Source organism: Nycticebus coucang, chromosome X (assembly GCF_027406575.1).
Source record: "Nycticebus coucang isolate mNycCou1 chromosome X, mNycCou1.pri, whole genome shotgun sequence".
Classification (NCBI taxonomy): domain Eukaryota; kingdom Metazoa; phylum Chordata; class Mammalia; order Primates; family Lorisidae; genus Nycticebus; species Nycticebus coucang.
Window position 1 is genome coordinate 97,222,644 of NC_069804.1, and position 19,987 is coordinate 97,242,630.

At 35.6% G+C, this 19,987-nt stretch overlaps 1 protein-coding gene across 5 annotated transcripts in view; it reads left to right on the forward strand.

Annotated features, from left to right (window-relative positions):
• The window catches only part of APOOL (apolipoprotein O like), a 294,516-nt gene that overhangs the window by 272,291 nt on the left and 2,238 nt on the right, over positions 1–19,987 (forward strand). For all 5 annotated transcript variants that reach the window (XM_053580281.1, XM_053580282.1, XM_053580278.1 and 2 more), the window contains exons 7-8: positions 14,891–15,004; positions 15,196–15,313. In XM_053580281.1, the coding sequence (XP_053436256.1) occupies positions 14,891–15,004; positions 15,196–15,313 (232 nt within the window). The remainder of the gene's footprint in view (positions 1–14,890; positions 15,005–15,195; positions 15,314–19,987) is intronic.

The window sequence follows — 19,987 nt, forward strand, 5'->3', positions numbered from 1 at the left end:
TAATGTACTACATTGTAATATGTTCAAGCTATAAAAGTTTATAACAAAGGAAAGGATCATTATTTCTTAAAGGTAGTTGCCTATGATGTGATAGATAACATTATAAAGTTATTTTATTATAAAAACTCCTTTTTAAGAATGTATATAGGAATTATCTGCTTAAATTGATAAAATGTTAATGCTGAAAGAAGACATTAATCTCCTGTAATTCAACTTTTGTATTTTCTCATTTATGGATAAGGAAACTATGGTCAAAGAAGTTTCACAGTTACTAACTTGTCAAGGATCATGCTTGACTTCATGCTTATTTCTCTGCCCATTACTCTTCCCAGTGAATGATGCTGCCCCAATTCTACATTTTTTCTTTAGAGTAATGACTTACTGTTTATTTTTTAAATGATATCTATTCATCTTTAAATAATTAAGCATTACAGAAAAGGTTAGAATAAAAAAAATCCCAAATCTTCAATTTATAAAAATATCAAGTGACAAGTTTTACACTGTATGTGCATTTTTCTAGTGGAAACAGCCCATAGCTTTCAAGAGACTTTCCAAGGTATCTATAATATAAAAAAGGTTAAAAAATGATAATAATTAAGGTCCTTTGAAAAATAAAAGTCCCACTTCAATTATTCATCATTTTGAAAATATACTTCAAAATGGGATTACTCTGCTTTTTATATTTTCTTGCAATATTTTTCTTATTAATTCATATAAAGAGTAACAATTAGTTTGTCGGTAAGAACTAAAAAATAGCTAGGAATAAATTTACCTAATAATATTTTAGATCTTTTTGAAAATTAATTAAACATGCAAACATATGAATCATAGAGATCCCTGAAGAAGAAGAGAGTCCTAAAAGCACAGAAGCTCTACTTCAGGACATCATTGTTGAGAATTACCAAAGCATTAGGAGAGACTCAGAAATAAAGATACTAGATAGTTACATAACATCAGGATGATACAATTCAAACAAAGCATCTCTTAGACACATTGTAATTAATTTGGCTAAACTGAAAATGAAAGAGAAAATTCTGGAAGCTGCTAGGCATAAGCAACTTTTTACCTATAAGAGGAAAAAGCATTAGGGTGACAGTAGACTTTTCAGCAGAAACTTTACAGGCCAGAGAGAGTGGCCTGTCTTTAATATTCTTAAAGCAACTTTTAGCACAGGATTCTGTATCCTACCAAACTAAGTTTCATATTCGATGGAGAAATCAAATCTTTTACTGACAAGCAAACCTTGAGGAAATTTGCCACTGTAAGATGAGCTTTGCAGGAAATACTGAGTGAGACCCGTTCTATATTCTTTTAATTGCAATGGATAACTAGCAAAGTAAAGACACTTGTAAATTAAAGGACAAAGTCTGGCTTACATAATGTCCCAAGAAATAAAACTAAGCAATGCATTTCCACAAAATAAGACAAACAGAACTTCATCACACTTACCAATTCTCTCAACAAATGTGAATGGCTTGAATTCTCCCCTGGAGAGGCACAGGTTGGCTGACTGGACAAAAAGGCGTAAGACAAGTATATGTTGTCTTCAAAAAGGTCATCTAAGCTCAAAGGACAAAACGAGATTCAGGATGAAGTGTTGGAAAATAATATTTTAGGCAAAAGGACATCAGGACTTACCATCTTATTTGCAGATACGTTGGGTTTTAAAGCAACAAAAGTAAAGAAAACAAATATGGACACTATATACTGGCCAAGGGAATAATATAACGAGGATTTCAATCTTAAGTATTTATACCCCCAATTTACATGTTCCCAAATACATAAAATGAACCCTAAATGGTCTGAACAATATGTTATTCTACAACACCATAATAACCAGGGACTTCAACATACCACTGACAGAACTAGACAGATCTTTTAAGCAAAAACTAAATAAATGATGGACCTAAACATGACTTCAGAAAAAATGTGCTTAACAGACATATACAGAACATTCCATGCCAATAAAATTAAGTATACATTGTTCTCATCAGCCCATGGATCATCCTCTGAAATTGATCATGTTTTAGGACACAAATCAAATCTCAACAAATTTAAAATAACAGACATTACACCTTGTATCTTTTCAGACCATAATAGAATATAAGTAGAACTCAAATCCAACAAAAACTTTCAGCCCAACAACAAAGTCATGGAAACTTGACGACCTTATACTGATTGACAAATGGGTCAAGGATGACATAATGAAGGAAATTAGTAGATTTCTTGAATAAAATGGCAGTTAAGCCACAACTATAAAAAAGTTGGATATTGCAAGCACAGTCCTAAGAGGGAAATTTATCCCATTAAATGCCCACATCTCCAAAATAGAAACAGTGTAAATCATTAACCTAATGAATTATCTCAGGAAGCTAGAAAAGGAAGAGCAATCCAATTCCAAGCCTAGCAGAAGAAAACAACCAAAATTGGAGCAGAATTAAATGAAATCAAAAATAAAAGAACTATCCAGAAGACTAATGAAACAAAAAGTTGGTTCTGTGGAAAGATAAATAAAATTGATAAACTTTTGTCCAGATTAACTATCAATAGAAAAGTAAGGTCTCTACAAGCCTCAGTTAAAAACGAAAAAGGGGAAATAACAACATATATCCCAGAAATACAAAAGATAATCACTGATTACTAGCAAAAACTCTCAGCCCAGAAATTTGAAAATGCAGAGGAAGAGCACCAACACCTAGAATCACATCACCTTCCAAGGCTTAAACAGAAAGAATTAGAACCCTTGAACAGACCAAAATCAGGCACCAAAATTGTAGCAACAATAAAGAAAATTTTAACAATAAAAATAATATACTAAACCAGACAGTTCTACAGTAGAATTGTACCAAACTGTCAAAGAAGAGTCTGTACCTGTATCGCAGAACCAATTCCAAAACACAGGGAAGGAAGGAACCCTCCCAAACTCCCTCTATGAAGCAAATATCACCCTGATACCAAAACCAGGAAAGGTCCAAACAGAAAGAAAACTATATGCCAATATCATTAATGAATATTGATTTGAAAATAATAAGATCTAGCAAACAGAATACAGCTACACTTAAAAAAATTAAACATCACAATCAAGTAGGCTCTACCCCAGGGATGTAATTCTGATAGAATATATGAAAATCCATTACTGTAATTCAACATACAAAAAAAGAAATAAAAACAAAGACCTTATGACATTCTCAATACCCTGTTTCCCCGAAAATAAGACAGTGTCTTATTTTAAGGTGCTCCCAAAGATGCACTAGGTCATATTTTCAGGGGATGTCTTATCTTTCCTGTAAGTAGGTCTTATTTTCGGAGGATTTCTTATTTTCGGGGAAGCAGGGTAGATGCAGAAAAATCATTGAAAAAAAAAATTCAGCATTTTTTCTTGATAAGAACACTTAAGAATTGGGCGGCGCCTGTGGCTCAAGGAGTAGGGTGCCGGTCCCATATGCCGGAGGTGGCGGGTTCAAACCTAGCCCCGGCCAAAAACCACAAAAAAAAAAAAAGAACACTTAAGAAAATACGCATAGACAGAACATTTCTTAAACTGGTAGAAGCCATCGATTGCAAACCCACAGCCAACATCATGTTTAATGGGGGAAAAATGAAAGCATTTCCACTTAAAACTGAGACCAGATAAAGATGGCCACTATCATCACTACTATTCTACATAGTCCTAGAAGTCCTAGCCACTGCAATCAGGCAAGAGAAAGATATCAAGGATACCCATATCCAAATGGGAACATGGAAGGTCAAACTTTTACTTTTTTTTTTTTTTTTTTTGCACTTTTTGGCTGGGACTGGGTTTGAACCTGCCACCTCCGGCATATGGGGCCGGTGCCCTACTCCTTTGAGCCACAGGTGCTGCCCCAAATATTTACTTTTTTCTAATGATATGATTTTACTCAGAAAACCCCAGGGACTCAACCATGATACTCCTGGAAGTGATTAAGGAATACAGTAGCATCTCATGATGCAAAATCAGCATCCACAAATCTATAGCCTTCATATATACTAACAACAATCAAGCTGAGATTCAACTCAAAAACACTATTCCCTTAACAGTAGCTTTAAAGAAAATGAAATACCTTGGGATATACCTCACAAAGGATGTGAAAGATCTCTACAGAGAGAACAGAAATACCTGAAAACATTAGCAATTGGAAGAACATACCATGCTCATGGCTGGGAAATATCAACATTATTGAAATGGCTATACTAGCCAAAGCTATTTACAGATTTAATGCAATCGCAATTAAAACACTAACTTCATATTTTGAAGAACTTAAAAAAATAGATCTTAATTTCATTCGTAGCCATAAAAAACCCTGAATGCTTTTCTAAAATCAAAAATCTGGGGGATCTTGTTACCAGATGTCAGATTTCCCTACAAGTCAGTAGTGATCTGATAGCATACTATTGGCATAAAATTAGAGACTTACATCTATGGGACAGGATAGAAAACCTAGAGATAAGGCAGTTTCATGTTGTCATTTGATATCATGTAAACCAAACAAAAAGTAAGTGTACAATGGGGATAAAAATCCATATTTAATAACTGGAACTTGGAGAACTGGTTAGCCACATATAAAAGAATGAAACAAGAAGTGCACCTCTCACCACTTATAAAAATTGATTCATGCTGGATAAAAGGTTTAAATCTAAGACATGAAATGATAAAAACTGTAAAAATAAGAGAAAAACTTTGTTATTTTTTTAAATTTGTATTATTTTTTCCTTTTTTATTGTTAAATCATAGCTGTGTACATTAGTGCAATCGCCTGTACCCATTCTAAGATGCACCATAGATGTGGCCCCACCATTACCTTCCTTCCACCAAAACCTCCCCCCTCCCTTCCCCTTCCTTGGCCCTTTCCCCATAGTCTTGTGCTATAGTTGGGTTATAGTCTTCATGTGAAAGCTATAATTTAGCTTCATAGTAGGGCTGAGTACATTATACTTTTTCTTCCATTCCTGAGATACTTTGCTAAGAAGAATGTGTTCCAGCTCCATCCATGTAAACAAGAAAGATGTAAAATCTCCATCTTTCTTTAAGGCTGCATAGTATTCCATGGTATACATGTACCACAATTTGCTAGTCCATTCGTGAGTCGATGGGCACTTGGGCTTCTTCCATGACTTAGCAATTATGAATTGGGCTGCAATAAACATTCTGGTACAGATGTCTTTGTTATATTGTGACTTTTGGTCTTCTGAGTATAAACCTAGTAAAGGAATTATAGGATCAAATGGCAGGTCTATTTTTAGGTCTCTAAGTATTCTCCAAACATCCTTCCAGAAGGAACGTATTAGTGGGCATTCCCACCAGCAGTGTAGAAGTGTGCCCTTTCCTCCACATCCACGCCAACATTTCTGGTTTGGGGATTTTGTTATGTGGGCTACTCTTACTGGGGTTAGGTGATATCTCAGAGTAGTTTTGATTTGCATTTATCTGATGATTAAGGATGATGAGCTTTTTTTCATGTGTTTGTAGATTGTGCATCGGTCTTCTTTAGAGAAGTTTCTCTTCAAGTCCCTTGCCCACCCTGAGATGGGGTCACGTGTTCTTTTCTTGAAAATACGTTTGAGCTCTCTGTGGATTCTGGTTATTAGAACTTTATTGGAGGTATAACCTGCAAATATTTTCTCCCATTCTGAGGGCCTGTCTGCTTGCTTTACTCACTATGTTCTTGGCTTTGCAGAAGCTTTTTAGTTTGATCAGGTACCAGTAGTATATTTTTGATACTGCTTCAATTGCCTGGGGAGTCCTCCTCATAAAATATTCACCCAGGCTGATTCCTTCAAGAGTTTTCCCTGCACTTTCTGCAAGTATTTTTATTGCTTCATGTCTTACGTTTAAATCTTTTATCCAGTGAGAGTCTATCTTAGTTAATGGTGAAAGGTGTGGGTCCAGTTTCAATCTTCTACAGGTTGCCAGCCAGTTCACCCAGCACCATTTGTTAAATAGGGAATCTTTTCCCCCACTGAATGTTTTTAATTGGCTTGTCAAAGATCAAATAACGGTAAGTAGCTGGATCCATCTCTTGGTTCTCTATTCTGTTCAAGACATCTACTTCTCTGCTTTTGTGCCAGTACCATGCTGTTTTGATCACTATGGATTTATAGTACAGTCTCAGGACTGGTAGCGTGATTCCTCCTGCTTTGTTTTTATTGCTCAGTAATGTTTTAGCTATTCGAGGTTTTTTCTGATTCCATATAAAATGAAGTATTATTTTTTTAAGATCTTTAAAGTATGACAATGGAGCTTTAATAGGAATTGCATTAAAATTATATATTGCTTTGTGCAGTATGGACATTTTAACAATGTTGATTCTTCACAGCCTTGAGCATGGTATGTTTTTCCATTTGTTAATATTTTCAGCTATTTCTTTTCTTAGAGTTTCATAGTTCTCTTTGTAGAGATCTTTCACATCCTTTGTTAGGTATAGTCCCAAATATTTCATCTTCTTTGGCACTACTGTGAAAGGAATAGAGTCCTTGACTGTTTGTTCAGCTTGGTTATTGTTGGTATATATAAAGGCTACAGATTTATAGGTGTTGATTTTGTACCCTGAGACATAGCTATAGTCCTCGATCACTTCTAAAAGTTTTGTAGTAGCATCCCTAGTGTTTTCCAGTTATACGATCATATCATCTGTGAAGAGTGAAAGTTTGATCTCTTCTGACCCTATGTGGATACCCTTGATTGCCTTTTCTTCCCTAATTGCAATGGCTAAAACTTCCATTACGATGTTAAAGAGCAATGGAGACAATAGGCAACCTTGCCTGATTCCTGATCTCAGTGGAAATGATTTCAATTTAACTCCATTCAATATGATATTGGCTGTGGGTTTGCTGTAGATGGCCTCTATTAGTTTAAGAAATGTCCATTCTATACCAATTTTCTTAAGTGTTCTGATCATGAAGGGATGCTGGACATTATCAAAAGCTTTTTCTGCATCAATTGAAGGAATCATATGGTCTTTATTTTTAAGTTTGTTTATGTGTTGAATTACATTTATAGATTTACGTATATTGAACCAGCCTTGAGTCCCTGGGATAAATCCGACTTGGTCATAGTGTATAATTTTTTTGATGTGTTGTTGGATTCCGTTCGTTAGGATCTTACTGAGTATTTTAGCATCTATATTCATTAGTGATATTGGTCTATAATTTTCTTTTCTTGGATCTTTCCCTGGTTTGGGGATCAAGGTGATGTTTGCTTCATAGAATGTGCTGGGTAATATTCCTTCTTTTTCTATATTTTGGAAGAGGTTTAGTAGTGTAGGTACTAGTTCTTCTTTAAATGTTTGGTAGAATTCTGACGTAAAGCCATCTGGTCCTGGGCTTTTCTTTTTAGGGAGATTTTGTATAGTTGATGCTATTTCAGAACTTAATATAGGCCCGTTCAACATTTCCACTTCGTTCTGGCTAAGTCTTGGTAGGTGGTGTGCTTCCAGGTATTGGTCGATTTCTTTCAGATTTTCATATTTGTGAGAGTAGAGTTTCTTGTAGTATTCGTTAAGGATTTTTTGAATTTCTGAGGGTTCTGTTGTTATTTCATCATTACCATTTCTGATTGATGAAATCAGAGATTTTACTCTTTTTTTCCTGGTTAGGTTGGCCAAAGGTTTATCTATTTTATTGATCTTTTCAAAGAAACAGCTTTTGGATTTATTGATCTGTTGTATAATTCTTTTGTTTTCAATTTCATTTAATTCTGCTCTGATTTTGGTTATTTCTTTTCTTCTGCTGCATTTGGGGTTGAAGTGTTCTTCTTTCTCCAGTTGCTTGAGATGTTCCATTAAGTTATTGACTTCCTCTCTTTCCGTTTCCTTGAGGAAGGCTTGCAGTGCTATAAATTTCCCTCTTAGGACTGCCTTTGCAGTATCCCAGAGGTTCTGGTAATTCTTGTCTTGATTGTTGTTTTGTTACAAAAATATGGTGATTTTCTTCTTAATCTTGTCTATAACCCATGAATCCTTCAGCATAAGGTTGTTTAGCTTCCATGTTTTTGTATGGGTATGCAGGTTCCTGTTGTTATTTAGTTCAAATTTTATTCCATGATGGTCTGCGAAGATGCAAGGAATAATTTATATTTTTTTAAATTTGCTGAGGTTAGATTTGTGGCCTAGGATGTGGTCGATTTTGGAGTATGTTTCATGGGCTGATGAGAAGAATGTGTATTCAGTTTTTTGGGGATGAAATGTTCTGTAGATGTCTGTTAAGTCCCGATGTTGAATGGTTGAGTTTAAATCTGAAATTTCTTTGCTTAGCTTCTTTTTGGAGGATCTGTCCAGGACTGCTAAAGGGGTGTTAAAATCTCCAACTACTATGGAAGTGGAGGAAATCGAGTTGCTCATGTCTATTAGAGTTTCTCTTATAAATTGAGGTGCGTTGTGGTTGGGTGCATAAATATTAATAATTGAGATATCATCATATTGAATATTACCTTTAACAAATATGAAGTGTCCATCCTTATTCTTAATTATTTTGGTTGGTTTAAAGCCTATTGCGTCTGCGAACAGGATTGCAACACCTGCTTTTTTCTGCTTTCCATTTGCCTGGAATATAGATGACCATCCCTTCACCTTGAGTCTATATCTGTCTTTTAATGTAAGATGCGATTCTTGGATGCAGCAGATATCTGGCTTGAGTTTTTGTATCCAGTCTGCCAACCTATGCCTCTCAAGAGGACAATTTAAACCATTCACATTAATTGAGAGTATTGATAAGCCTTTCGAGAGACCGGTGGACATTTTTAATCCTTTTGCGACTGTTGAATTTGGAATTCGATCAAAAATTTTTTGGGTGGGTTTACTTTTGTGGTGGAGAATTACTCTGGTCTTTATGGAGGATAGGTCTAAGAATGTCCTGGAGAGCTGGTTTAGTTGTGGCAAATTTCTTCAACATGTGAATGTCGTTGAAGTATTTAATTTCTCCGTCATAAATGAAGCTCAGTTTAGCTGGGTACAGGATCCTGGGTTGAAAGTTATTTTGTTTTAGGAGATTAAAAGTCGATGACCATCCTCTTCTAGCTTGAAAGGTTTCAGCAGAAAGATCTGCAGTTATTCTGATATTCTTCCCCTTGTAGGTAATGGTTTTCTTTCGTCTGGCAGCTTTCAGAATTTTCTCCTTTATATTAACTTTAGTGAAATTGATTATGATGTGTCTGGGGGATGTCTTATTTGGGTTGAGTCGTGCTGGAGTTCTGAAACTGTCTGCTATCTGAATTTCGGAATCTCTTGGCATGTCTGGAAAGTTCTCCTTCATAATCTCATGGAGAAGAGACTCTGTGCCTTGTGAAGCCACTTCATCACTTTCGGGGATCCCTATAAGACGAATATTGGTTTTCTTCAAATTATCCAAGAGCTCTCTGAGAGAGTGGTCTGTTTTTGCTCTCCATTTCTCTTCTTCTTTGAGGGTTTGGGAGCATTCGAAAGCTTTGTCTTCAGTGTCAGAAATCCTTTCTTCTGCTTCCTCCATTCTGTTACTGAGGGATTCTACTGTGTTTCTCAGATCTTTGAGGGATGCAACTTCTTGTCTCAATGTGTTGAAATCTTTGGTCATTTGGTCTTTGAATCCGTTGAATTCTTGAGATAACTTTTGGAATTCTAATTTGATCTTATTTGCTATCCAGATCCTGAATTCAATTTCTGACATCTCAGCTATTTTGTTTGTGCATGGGGACTTGAGCTGTTTCTGCCCCATTGATCCTTGGGAGAGTAGATCTACTCTGATTATTCATATTGCCAGAGTTTTTCTGTTGATTTCACCTCATGATTGTTTTTCACTGTTGCTTCTGGCTGTCCTCAGAGTTGGGGAGGTGTCTCTCCAAGATTAGACCCCAGTGGGATCACTCTATTGTTGCTGGATCTTTGTAGGGAGTGACCCTGTGTAGTTCCTGTGGGGCTGCTCTAGCTAGGGAGTTCTGGTTGTGGAAGCAGCTCCAGTTTGTGACACACCCGGACCCAGCAACAGGGCTGGGGGTGGTGTGCACGGTTCTGGGAGTGCCAGGCGCCCAGTGACTTTGGCACAGAGAGCCCAAGGCTCCAGCAGTCTCTGGCCAGGAGAAGAGCTCTGTGCAGAGGCAGGGAGGGCTCCAAAGGGCACGCAGCTACCAGAGTCCCTGTCCAGATGAACGGGCTATTGTGGAAGCTGTGAGGACACGGGAGGGAGGATGCAGAGTTGCGTGGCTCCTGCAGTTCCTGGTCAGGGAATGTGGAGGCCTGGTGGGTGCGGGTCACCGGTCGGGGGTCATTGCACAGCTCTTATGGAGATCTGGGTGGCACCAAGCCCCGGAGTTTTAGGTTGCTATGAACTGTGATGTCACGGCACTCTACCCAGGGCAATAGCCCAAGGCTCCAGTGTGCCAAAACCGTCTCACTCTGCCCCTAAGGATTAAGGCTGTAAGGCAGCTCAGTCCCTGCCTTTAGGCTGCTCAGTCAGTAGGTTACTTTGACCCGCCCAATCCTTGCTCTGAGACCCTGAGGGCGGAGCTTGCCGGGGCAGTTCTTTCACAATGGCTTCCTACGCCCAGGTCAGTGGCTCATTCTGTGGCCCCAGACAATGCCCAAAGTTCTCCACACTCCTGCTCAAGCTCTCCACAAGGTAGTTCAACTGAGTGCCAAGTCCAGGAACACTGAAACAGTTCACAGGTAAGGCCTTTCCAGTTTGCAGTCTCACTGCTACTGGTACTTACGGTTGCTGGTGTGATTAGGTCAATGGAACACACACAACCACTTGCCAGTTTTCCACTGTTTTTGTCCTCCTCTTGGGGTCCAGAAGTCCTTTGCTGGCTCCCTGTATCCTCAAAGGGATGATTATAGGCAGATCCCACCGGCCAGAAATGCCTGGAGTCTTGTCTCCCCAGACTCGCTGTTCCCAGTTGCAGGGAAGCTGTTACTCGGCCTTCATCTTTAATCTCTCCCGAGAAAAACTCTTGACAGTATAAACCTGGGTATAGATTTTATGAAGAAGACCCCATTGGCAATTGCAATAGCATCAAATATAAACAGATGTGACCTGATCAAGCTTAAAATCTTCTGCACAGCGAAGACCATAATAAACAAATAGACAGCCATTAGAATGGGAGAGGATATTTACATCTTACTAGTCTGACAAGGGACTAATAACCAGAATATACAAAGAACTCAATCAAATGAACAAGAAAAGAGCAAACAACCCATTTAAACAACCCATTTAATTTAGGTATGTAGAGATCAATCACATATGTAGAACAGAATCTTCTCCCAGAAAGAATGGGCAACAAATACACGAAAAAATGCTCATCATTCCTAAGCATCAGAAAAATATAAATCAAAACCACCTTGAGATATCACCTAGCATGAGTGTGAATAGCTCACATCATAATGTCCCAAAGCTGTAGATATTGGCAAGGATGCAGAAAGAAGAGAACATTTATTTACTATTAGTAAGATGGCAAACTTATACAGGCTTTCTGGAAATATGTATGGAGAATACTCAAAGACCTAACAATAGATCTTCCATTTGATCCTGAAATCCTATTACTAGGTATCTGCCCAGAAGAAAAAAAAATCATTTTACCCCAATGACATTTGTACTCAATTCACAATCACAAAGATGTAGAAAGAACCCTAGTGCCTGTCAAGCCGTGAATGGATTAATAAACTTTGGTATGTGTATACTCATGGAATACTATTTAGCCATAAAAGTTATGGAAACTTGGGCAGTGCCTATGGCTCAATGGAGTAGGGCACTGGCCCCATATGCTGGAGGTGGTGGGTTCAAACCCAGCCCCAGCCAAAAACAAACAAACAAAAAAATGATGGAAACTTTTTGTCTTTTATATTTATCTGGATGAAGTTGAAGTATATTCTCTTTAGTAAAGAATCTCAAGAATGGAAAAACAAGCATCCCATATACTCAATACTAATATGAAACTAGAAGATGAACAACTACAGGCTCAAACAGAAGGAAAACCACAATTAAATTCAAGCAGGGGGAAGGTGGGAAGAGGCTCAGTAGGCCTCCACCTAACAAGTACAATGTAGGGGTATATGGGACAGCCCTGGGTGAAGGACTCAGGTACAACTTGGACTTCTAACAAATTCAAACGATGTAATCTAATCGTGTGTACCCTCATATTAATCTGAAATAATACAAAAACGATTAAACTTTACTGAAGGGCATTTTTAAAAATTGTAAAATATTTGATTGACAAAGATTATATATATTCAAGCTATACAACATAATGATTTGGTATACATATGCATTGTGAGATGATTATTACAAACCACTTAACATATCCTTTACTGCCTGTGCTATACACTATTCATCTTATAACTGTAAGTTTGTACCCTTTGACCAATATATCTGTGTTTATTTACACCACCCCATCCCCTGGTCACCCACCATTCTATTTTCTACTTCTATTCTTGGAATTTAACTGAAGGAAATGAAATCAGCATCTGAGCAATGAAAAAGAAGGAAATCTTGCCATTCGCAGCAACATGGAACCTGGATGACATCACGCTTAATGAAATAACCCAGACACAGAAAAACAAATATATGATCTCACTTTTATCTGAAAGAGACTTTTAAAAATACCTTGAATATTTTCAGAGATATATCCTATTTCTGGATAAAAAGACTAAATATTGAAATATGGCAGGTATTCCAAAAACTAGAAATTTAATTCAATTCTGACAAAAAATCCTGGATTTATAAAGTATGACTTTTTCTCAGCCAGTATTTATTATATGTCTACTGTGTATTGGTAAATATTGCATAGACAATAAGATAGATCAAGAGAATGTACAAAACAATTATGTCAAGTATATTCTGTATACATGGGGTAAGGGGTTGGTATATGGTAAAGGTGGTGTCTCAGATCAGTGTGTAAAGAAAGTATGGATTGTTCAAGAAATACATTGGGATAATAGGCTATTTGGAAAAATATTTGGACATTTGCCAACTACTATGCAAAAATTAATTCTTGGTGGAATATAGATGTAATGATAAAATAACATACTATAAAAAGCATGAGAAAAAGGGAGAATATTTTTTTAATCTTGAAATAGCAAAGGCTGTCCTAAGCAAAATAAAATCTAGAAGCCTTCACAGAAAACATCTACATATTTGACTACATCAAAATAAATATCTGTACTCACAGTATACCATATATAAAGTTAATGGATAAATCAAAAACTGGAAAAAGGGAAAACTGTCCCATATATTACAAGGGATTGGTACACGCCATTATTAAAAGCTTCTATAAATCAATGATAAAAAAGTAGATGCCCTCTAGGAAAATTAAGAAGGTACATGAACAAGCAATCTATAAAATAAGAAACATAATGGACTAACATAAGAAAGATACTCAACCTCGTCAGTAATCACAGAAATGCAGATTTAAAAGATCATTTAGATAATGGTATTTAAGTTTTCAATTTTATATATATTTAAAAGATTTATAATACCACCACTGCTAGATAGGGTAAGAAAACACATATGTTTTCTGGTGGAACTGTAAATTGCTAAGGTGTCTTTCTGACTTCTTGGCAGCCAATGTAGTGATATTATCAAGGATTAAAATTAGTATACTCTTTAGTCCCATAAATTGCACTCTACAAATTTGTCCTAAATACAAGAGCATCATGTCCCAGATCTATATATGAGTATGCTAACTTCAGCATTGCTTATAATTGCCCCTCTCCCAACAAAAAAAGGAGAATCCCCCATATGCTAACCAAGAGGGGATTTGTTAAATCATTGTGCCCATATGCCCACTGATAGGGAATCTGTCAAATGAACTGTGGTGCATCCATAATACAATAATAAACTGTGTGGCTATTTTAAAAATTAGATCTAATGGTATATAAAATAATGTAACATGTCTGTGACATATTATTAATCTTTTAAAAAATCAAATCTCATAGTAATATGTGGTGTGATCTCATTTGTATTTCAAAAGGAAATCAGTATATATGTACATAATTTATTTTAAAATTTAATTTAAAATGCAGCTGAAATTATAGTGTGTAATCTATTCTGTAACTTTTTTTTTTAATTCTGTGATCAGGCTTTCATCCATGTCGATACATATAGATCTACCGCATCTTTTTTGAAAGTTCTATGAATGTTAACATTCTTTTTGTTTAATAAAGCCGTGTGTTTATATATACAGTGTGAGTCATTAAGAAAGTTTTAAGATACACAAAAATTGGGAAAAGTAAAATCTACACAGACAGAAACTACTGAAGCCCTCGCAAGAACACCAATAAGGCAAGCAAGTTGATGTGTGGGCAAATCAGAAAGGATGCTGTTAGCTCTGTTTCTTGGAAGTGAAATGATGGGCAATAACACAGTTTTTCTCAAAACGTGCATAGTGACCTACACACACTCATACCCATACACATATAAGAGTAAAAATTCTGGAAGATTATTTACATAACTGTTAACAAAAGCTATATTGGGGGAAGAGAGGTCTTTGTTTACACTAGTGTACTGCTTGATTTTTTTAAACATAGGTATATAATTAGTAAAAACAAAAAATCTGTTTAAGGAAGAAAACTTTTGGTAATGCTTTTTTCTTTTTTAAAATTTCAGATTGTCATAAAGATGAAATTATAATCTAAAAAATAGTAAAATAAATTGTTTTATATATACATGTTACATTTTGAATGCAGATTTTACTTTTTTTTTTTTTAGTCTTGTATATGAGGCAAATAATTTGGCATGAAAGATTTGGGAAATGGTACTTTGTGTTATGTAATCTAAAGATTTATATTTATTGAATCTGACTTAAGTATTCGTATAAAATAGCTGATAAAAACTTTTTAAAATTTAACTTTTATTTATCTATATATGTATATATATGCATATTATCCAACTCACTTTTTGTTTTAATTAGGTAACTGGGATAAGAGCATATGCTACAAGCCATCAAATTTATGAAGCAGTTAAATCATTGCGGACAGAAAGCAACAAAAAAGAGTCACTTCCTGAACACAAAGAAAAAACTAAGGTAGAGTTTAAATGGACCAAAAAGGTAGATATTAAGTTTTATTTGCGTAGGTTTTAACTTATAATGGAGGTAGTGGACAGAAGTCAAGAATAGAATAAAGTAGATGAAAGAATGTGATATAATTCTTTAGGCTATTTTGTTCTTTCAGTGGAATAACTTACTTATGAAGGAAAAATCTTTTTGGTAAACAGATGGGAAGCTCTGCTGCAATAGAAATACCTGCAAAAACAACTCACATCCTGAAACACTCAGTAGCTTTGCCATCAGAACTCAGCTCTGAAACAAAGATCAAATCAGAATCCACCTCAGGTCTGTTTGGAATAATTCAGTTTTGTTTTAATTCTTAAATAATCTGATAGCATTTTATTAGTACATTGAATTCATTTATTTGTTTTCTTCATAAATGTACTGTTTTTCTATTTCTGTTTAGGTTATAAGATACTTAGGTACTTGGTGTTTGTTTTCATTGCCACATATTTCATAATACATGTCTTTGTATGTGGGTGTATAGAGTAGCACTGACAAATTGATCAATGAGTTTAGTTATCACTTTATAAATGTGAGCTATTTCCTCATGTGGGGGGAAATGTGTTTTTCTGGATTCTATCAGTTTACAGGTAGGTATGAATCACCCCTACATAAAGAAATATTAGCTTCCATTTCTTGTACTCCTTGTCAGTCTCCTTGTCAGTCTGTTTCTACTATCCATAGTTTTATTTAGTTTAGGTACCAAGAGAACTTTCAGCATCAAATGGTATAAGTTGTACCAATTATAATATTTAGAAATTTGCTAATATTCAACACTGGAAGTTACTACTTTGTGGGACCAAATAGCGACAATTATACTTTCTAAGCAGATATTATCATGACTTTATTATAATCCAAAATTGGTAGCAGGATTTTTTTTTGTGGGTGTGTGGTTTTACTGTGATCATAAAAAGGTACCAGTGTAACATTTACACTATTACCTTGTTATCACTTATATGTATACAGTGTATTCACATACATTCACTAGTCACTGATTTGCATAATTATCTACCTGTATAATATGAATGGTACAACCAATTAAATTATTTTATTACAGAGGAAATATGACAAACTCTAAGGCTGGGGAATAATAATTAAGGGATAGTAATGTTTACTACTTACTGAGTATGTGCTGTGATGCAAAGAGGAATAAGTATATTATGTTACTGATTTCTCACCCACAAGGCAAAACAAAACAAAAAACTCTGCTATTTATTCCCATTTATTTATTTATAAATAGACTCAGACTCAGAGAGCTTATATATCTTGCTCCAAATCATACAGCTTGTGAGTAGCAGTGCTGTGCATATAGCCTAGATATTCCTGACATCGAATCTAAGCTGTTTCCATTGTGTATAGGTTATCTAATTTAAAACCAGTATTTAGTTTTAATTGAAGCCTCTTCCTTTCTCACTTAATCTTTACAACAACTGTTACTGAATAACAAGTCTGATTTAGGTTTTACTATTTTCCTCTGTTATAGTAAAGATAACAGGAGTTATCTAGGAGTAAAGATTTAGGTTTTACTATTTTCCTCTGTTATAAAAGATGAGTTATATAATTTTTAGACTGTCTTTAAATAACTCAGACTTGACTATATTCCCACAAGAATATAATGTATCTGTTTATTTTTCTATATGCCTGCCAATTCCAGAGTATCTTTGTGAAGATGAAACATACTAAATTGTAATAGTGGGGCCAAATCCATCCTTAGTTAATGTATTTTTCTTCACACATGTAGATTCTGGAGCCCTTTTTCTGCTTGTCCTGGGTGAAGAGGTATAGAAAAAGCATTCTAAGGATACATGCAGAGGTAGAAAGAGATGCCAATTCTATTCATTCTTATCATATTCAGGCTGCTGTTTAAAAAACACACACATACACCATAAAATGGGTGACTTATAAAAAACAGGAATTTATTTTTCACTGTTATAGATGCTGACTGTCTGAGATTAGGGTGGAAGCATAGTCAAATTCTGGTGAGGGTACTCTTCTGACTTGTAGACAACCTATTTCTCATTGCATCACATAGTGGAGAACAGAGGAAAGCAAGCTCTCTCAGGACTCTTTTTTTTTTTTTTTTTTTTTTTTTTTTTTGCGGTTTTTGGCCGGGGCTGGGTTTGAATCTGCCACCTCCGGCATATGGGGCTGGCGCCCTACTCCGTTGAGCCACAGGTGCTGCCCTCTTTCAGGACTCTTATAAGGACATTAATCCCATTCATGAGGGCTCTACCCTCAATCACTTCATTAGTCCTAATTACCTCCCAAACGCCCTACCTCCTTATACCATCACATTGTGGGGTAGGGTCTCAGCATGTGAATTTATGGGGGACACAAATATTTAGTTCATAGTAATACATCATTCAGTGTTGATTATATACTATTTGGGGGGATTCAGTATTTGTACATTTCGTATGTAATCCTAATGTTCTCTTTAGGATTTATGTTTGCCAGTTCCTATTCTGGAGGGAGAGGATGGAGCATACATATACAGCTAATCTCCCCCACGTAATATTAACCAGAGTTTTTGTGAACACAGAGATTACCTAGCCAACCTCAAAACTTCTGAAGGACAAAACCAAACTTTCTATGGCTTTTTAGTGCTGAGGAGACAGAAATTAGGCAGACAACAATGTACACTAAAGAAAGAAGCCCTATTCAATAAATGTTGCTGGGAAAACTGGATAACCACATGCAGAAGAATGAAACAGGGCCTCTGTCTCTCACCATTTACAAAATTAAGTCAAGATGGATAAAATAATGTAAGTCATGAAAACATAAAAATTCCATAAGAAAACCCTGTAGATGTTGGCCTAGGTAAAGAATTTATGACTAAGGCACTAAGGGCAAGATCAGTAACAATGAAAAATAAATAGTATATAGCAGTGGTTCTCAACCTTCCTAATGCTGCAACCCTTTAATACAGTTCCTGTGGGTCTCAATCCACAGGTTGAGAACCACTGGTATATAGGATTTAGTGAAATTAAGCAGCTTCTGAAAAGCAAAGCAAATTATCAAGAGAGTAGACAGCTTACAGAATGAGAGAAAATATTCACAAACTATACATATGGCCAAGGGTTAATATCCAGAATCAAACTAAAAATTCATGCAAATTATTAAGGAAAAAATCAAATAACCCCATTAATAAGTAGACAAAAGAAAAAGACATGAACAGATGTTTTTCAAAAGAAGGTAGACAAATGGCCAACAAGTATGAAAAAAATGCTCAATATCACTAATCAGTGAAATGCAAATTAAAACCACAATGAGAAACCATATTACCACTTTTAGAGTGGCTGTTATTAAAAAGTCAAAAAACAATAGATGTTGATATAGATGAGGTGGGAGGGTGGTAGGGGGTGAAGGCTAAATTCTTACCTACAGTGACAATGAACACTATTCTTGTGATGAGCACACAAAATCCTCAACTTAAACATTATTCAAGTTATCCATGTTTAAAAAAAGTACGCTGTTAACATTTTGATAAAAATGAAAGTAATTTTGAGGGGCAGAGAAAGCTTAAAGGGAAAAGGACCTTTCTAATCCAGGAAATTAGAGTGAGCTAAATCTTTGACCAGACTTCGGTCAAATATAAATTAATGAAGGGTTTAGAAATGCTAGAGAACTTAGTCAATTAATGGACAACATTAAGCAATTTTGATACATTAGCACTGGTCAGATGCCTGCTTGATAAAAAAGGTTACTTTATGGTACATTTTTCACTTGTAGTGGGTCTATGCCTTCCACCAGGTAGCAGTAGAAATACAATTGAGAAAAGCACTTGGAGAGTAGGGAACCACTAAGCTGGTTTCTAGCCTTTTTTGTGGGATGAGCTCTTGTCAAAATAATGTTTTCAAATTCAAAAAATAAAATACATAGTAATGTATGAGGTTCCCTAAATGTATTAAACAATAATGTATAACGATAGTTCTAATAACTAACATTGTTAAGTGATGGTAAATGTAAATATTGTGAGATAGTGGGTAACTGTAATATTATGCAAAAATATCAATGATTTCTATTGGTGACAAAATCTAAAGTACTATTAATACTGTTGTTTCCTGCATTCACTGTTGAAGAAAATGTCTATTTTCAATCAGAGGTTAGTGAAAATAAAGACAAATTTCCCTCATCCAAGTTAAATAGTACATATGAATTCTATTACAGACCTCCTCCCTTGCAAAGGGACAGCAGGTTAGGAATTGCCGTCCTATAGAGAATTGTATTACCTGTTCTTTCATGAGTAGTAATTACTTACAAATCTGGTGATAAAGTTATATATAAGTATGTCACACTTTATAAAATATTTCTGGCTTGGCACCTGTACGTAGCACAGTGGTTACGGCACCTGCCACATACACCAAGGGTGATGGGTTCGAACCTGGCACAGGATAGCTAAACAACAATGGCAACTGCAACCAAAAATAGCTGGGCGTTGTGTCGGGTGCCTGTAGTCCCAGCTACTTGGGAGGCTAAGGCAAGAGACTCACTTAAGCCCAACAGTGTGAGGTTGATGTGACCTGTGACGCCTTGGCACTACCCAGGGCGACAGCTTGAGACTCTGTCTCAAAAAAATAAAAAATAAAATAAAACATTTCTGAAAAGATAGGTATAAGATAAATCATTATATTTAAATCTGTTATTATAAAACTAGAAATTAAATTTTTCTATGGAAAAATAATGGTGGCTCCCAAAGTAATAAAGTCACTTTTAAAATGAATCAGATTTTGAAAAATACATTTAAAATAAAAAATTCTGAAAAACACATTTTTAGTTTTTTGTCACAAATGGAAAAAATAGTTGTCTTTTGCTTGCCTACCATTCATGAGGTATTTTATGCAGCATTTGTATGCATTATCATATTTAATATTAAAAATAATGATATGAGATTGTTAATACTCTAATCCAGGCGTCCTCAAACTTTTTAAACAGGGGGCCAATTCACTGTCCCTCAGA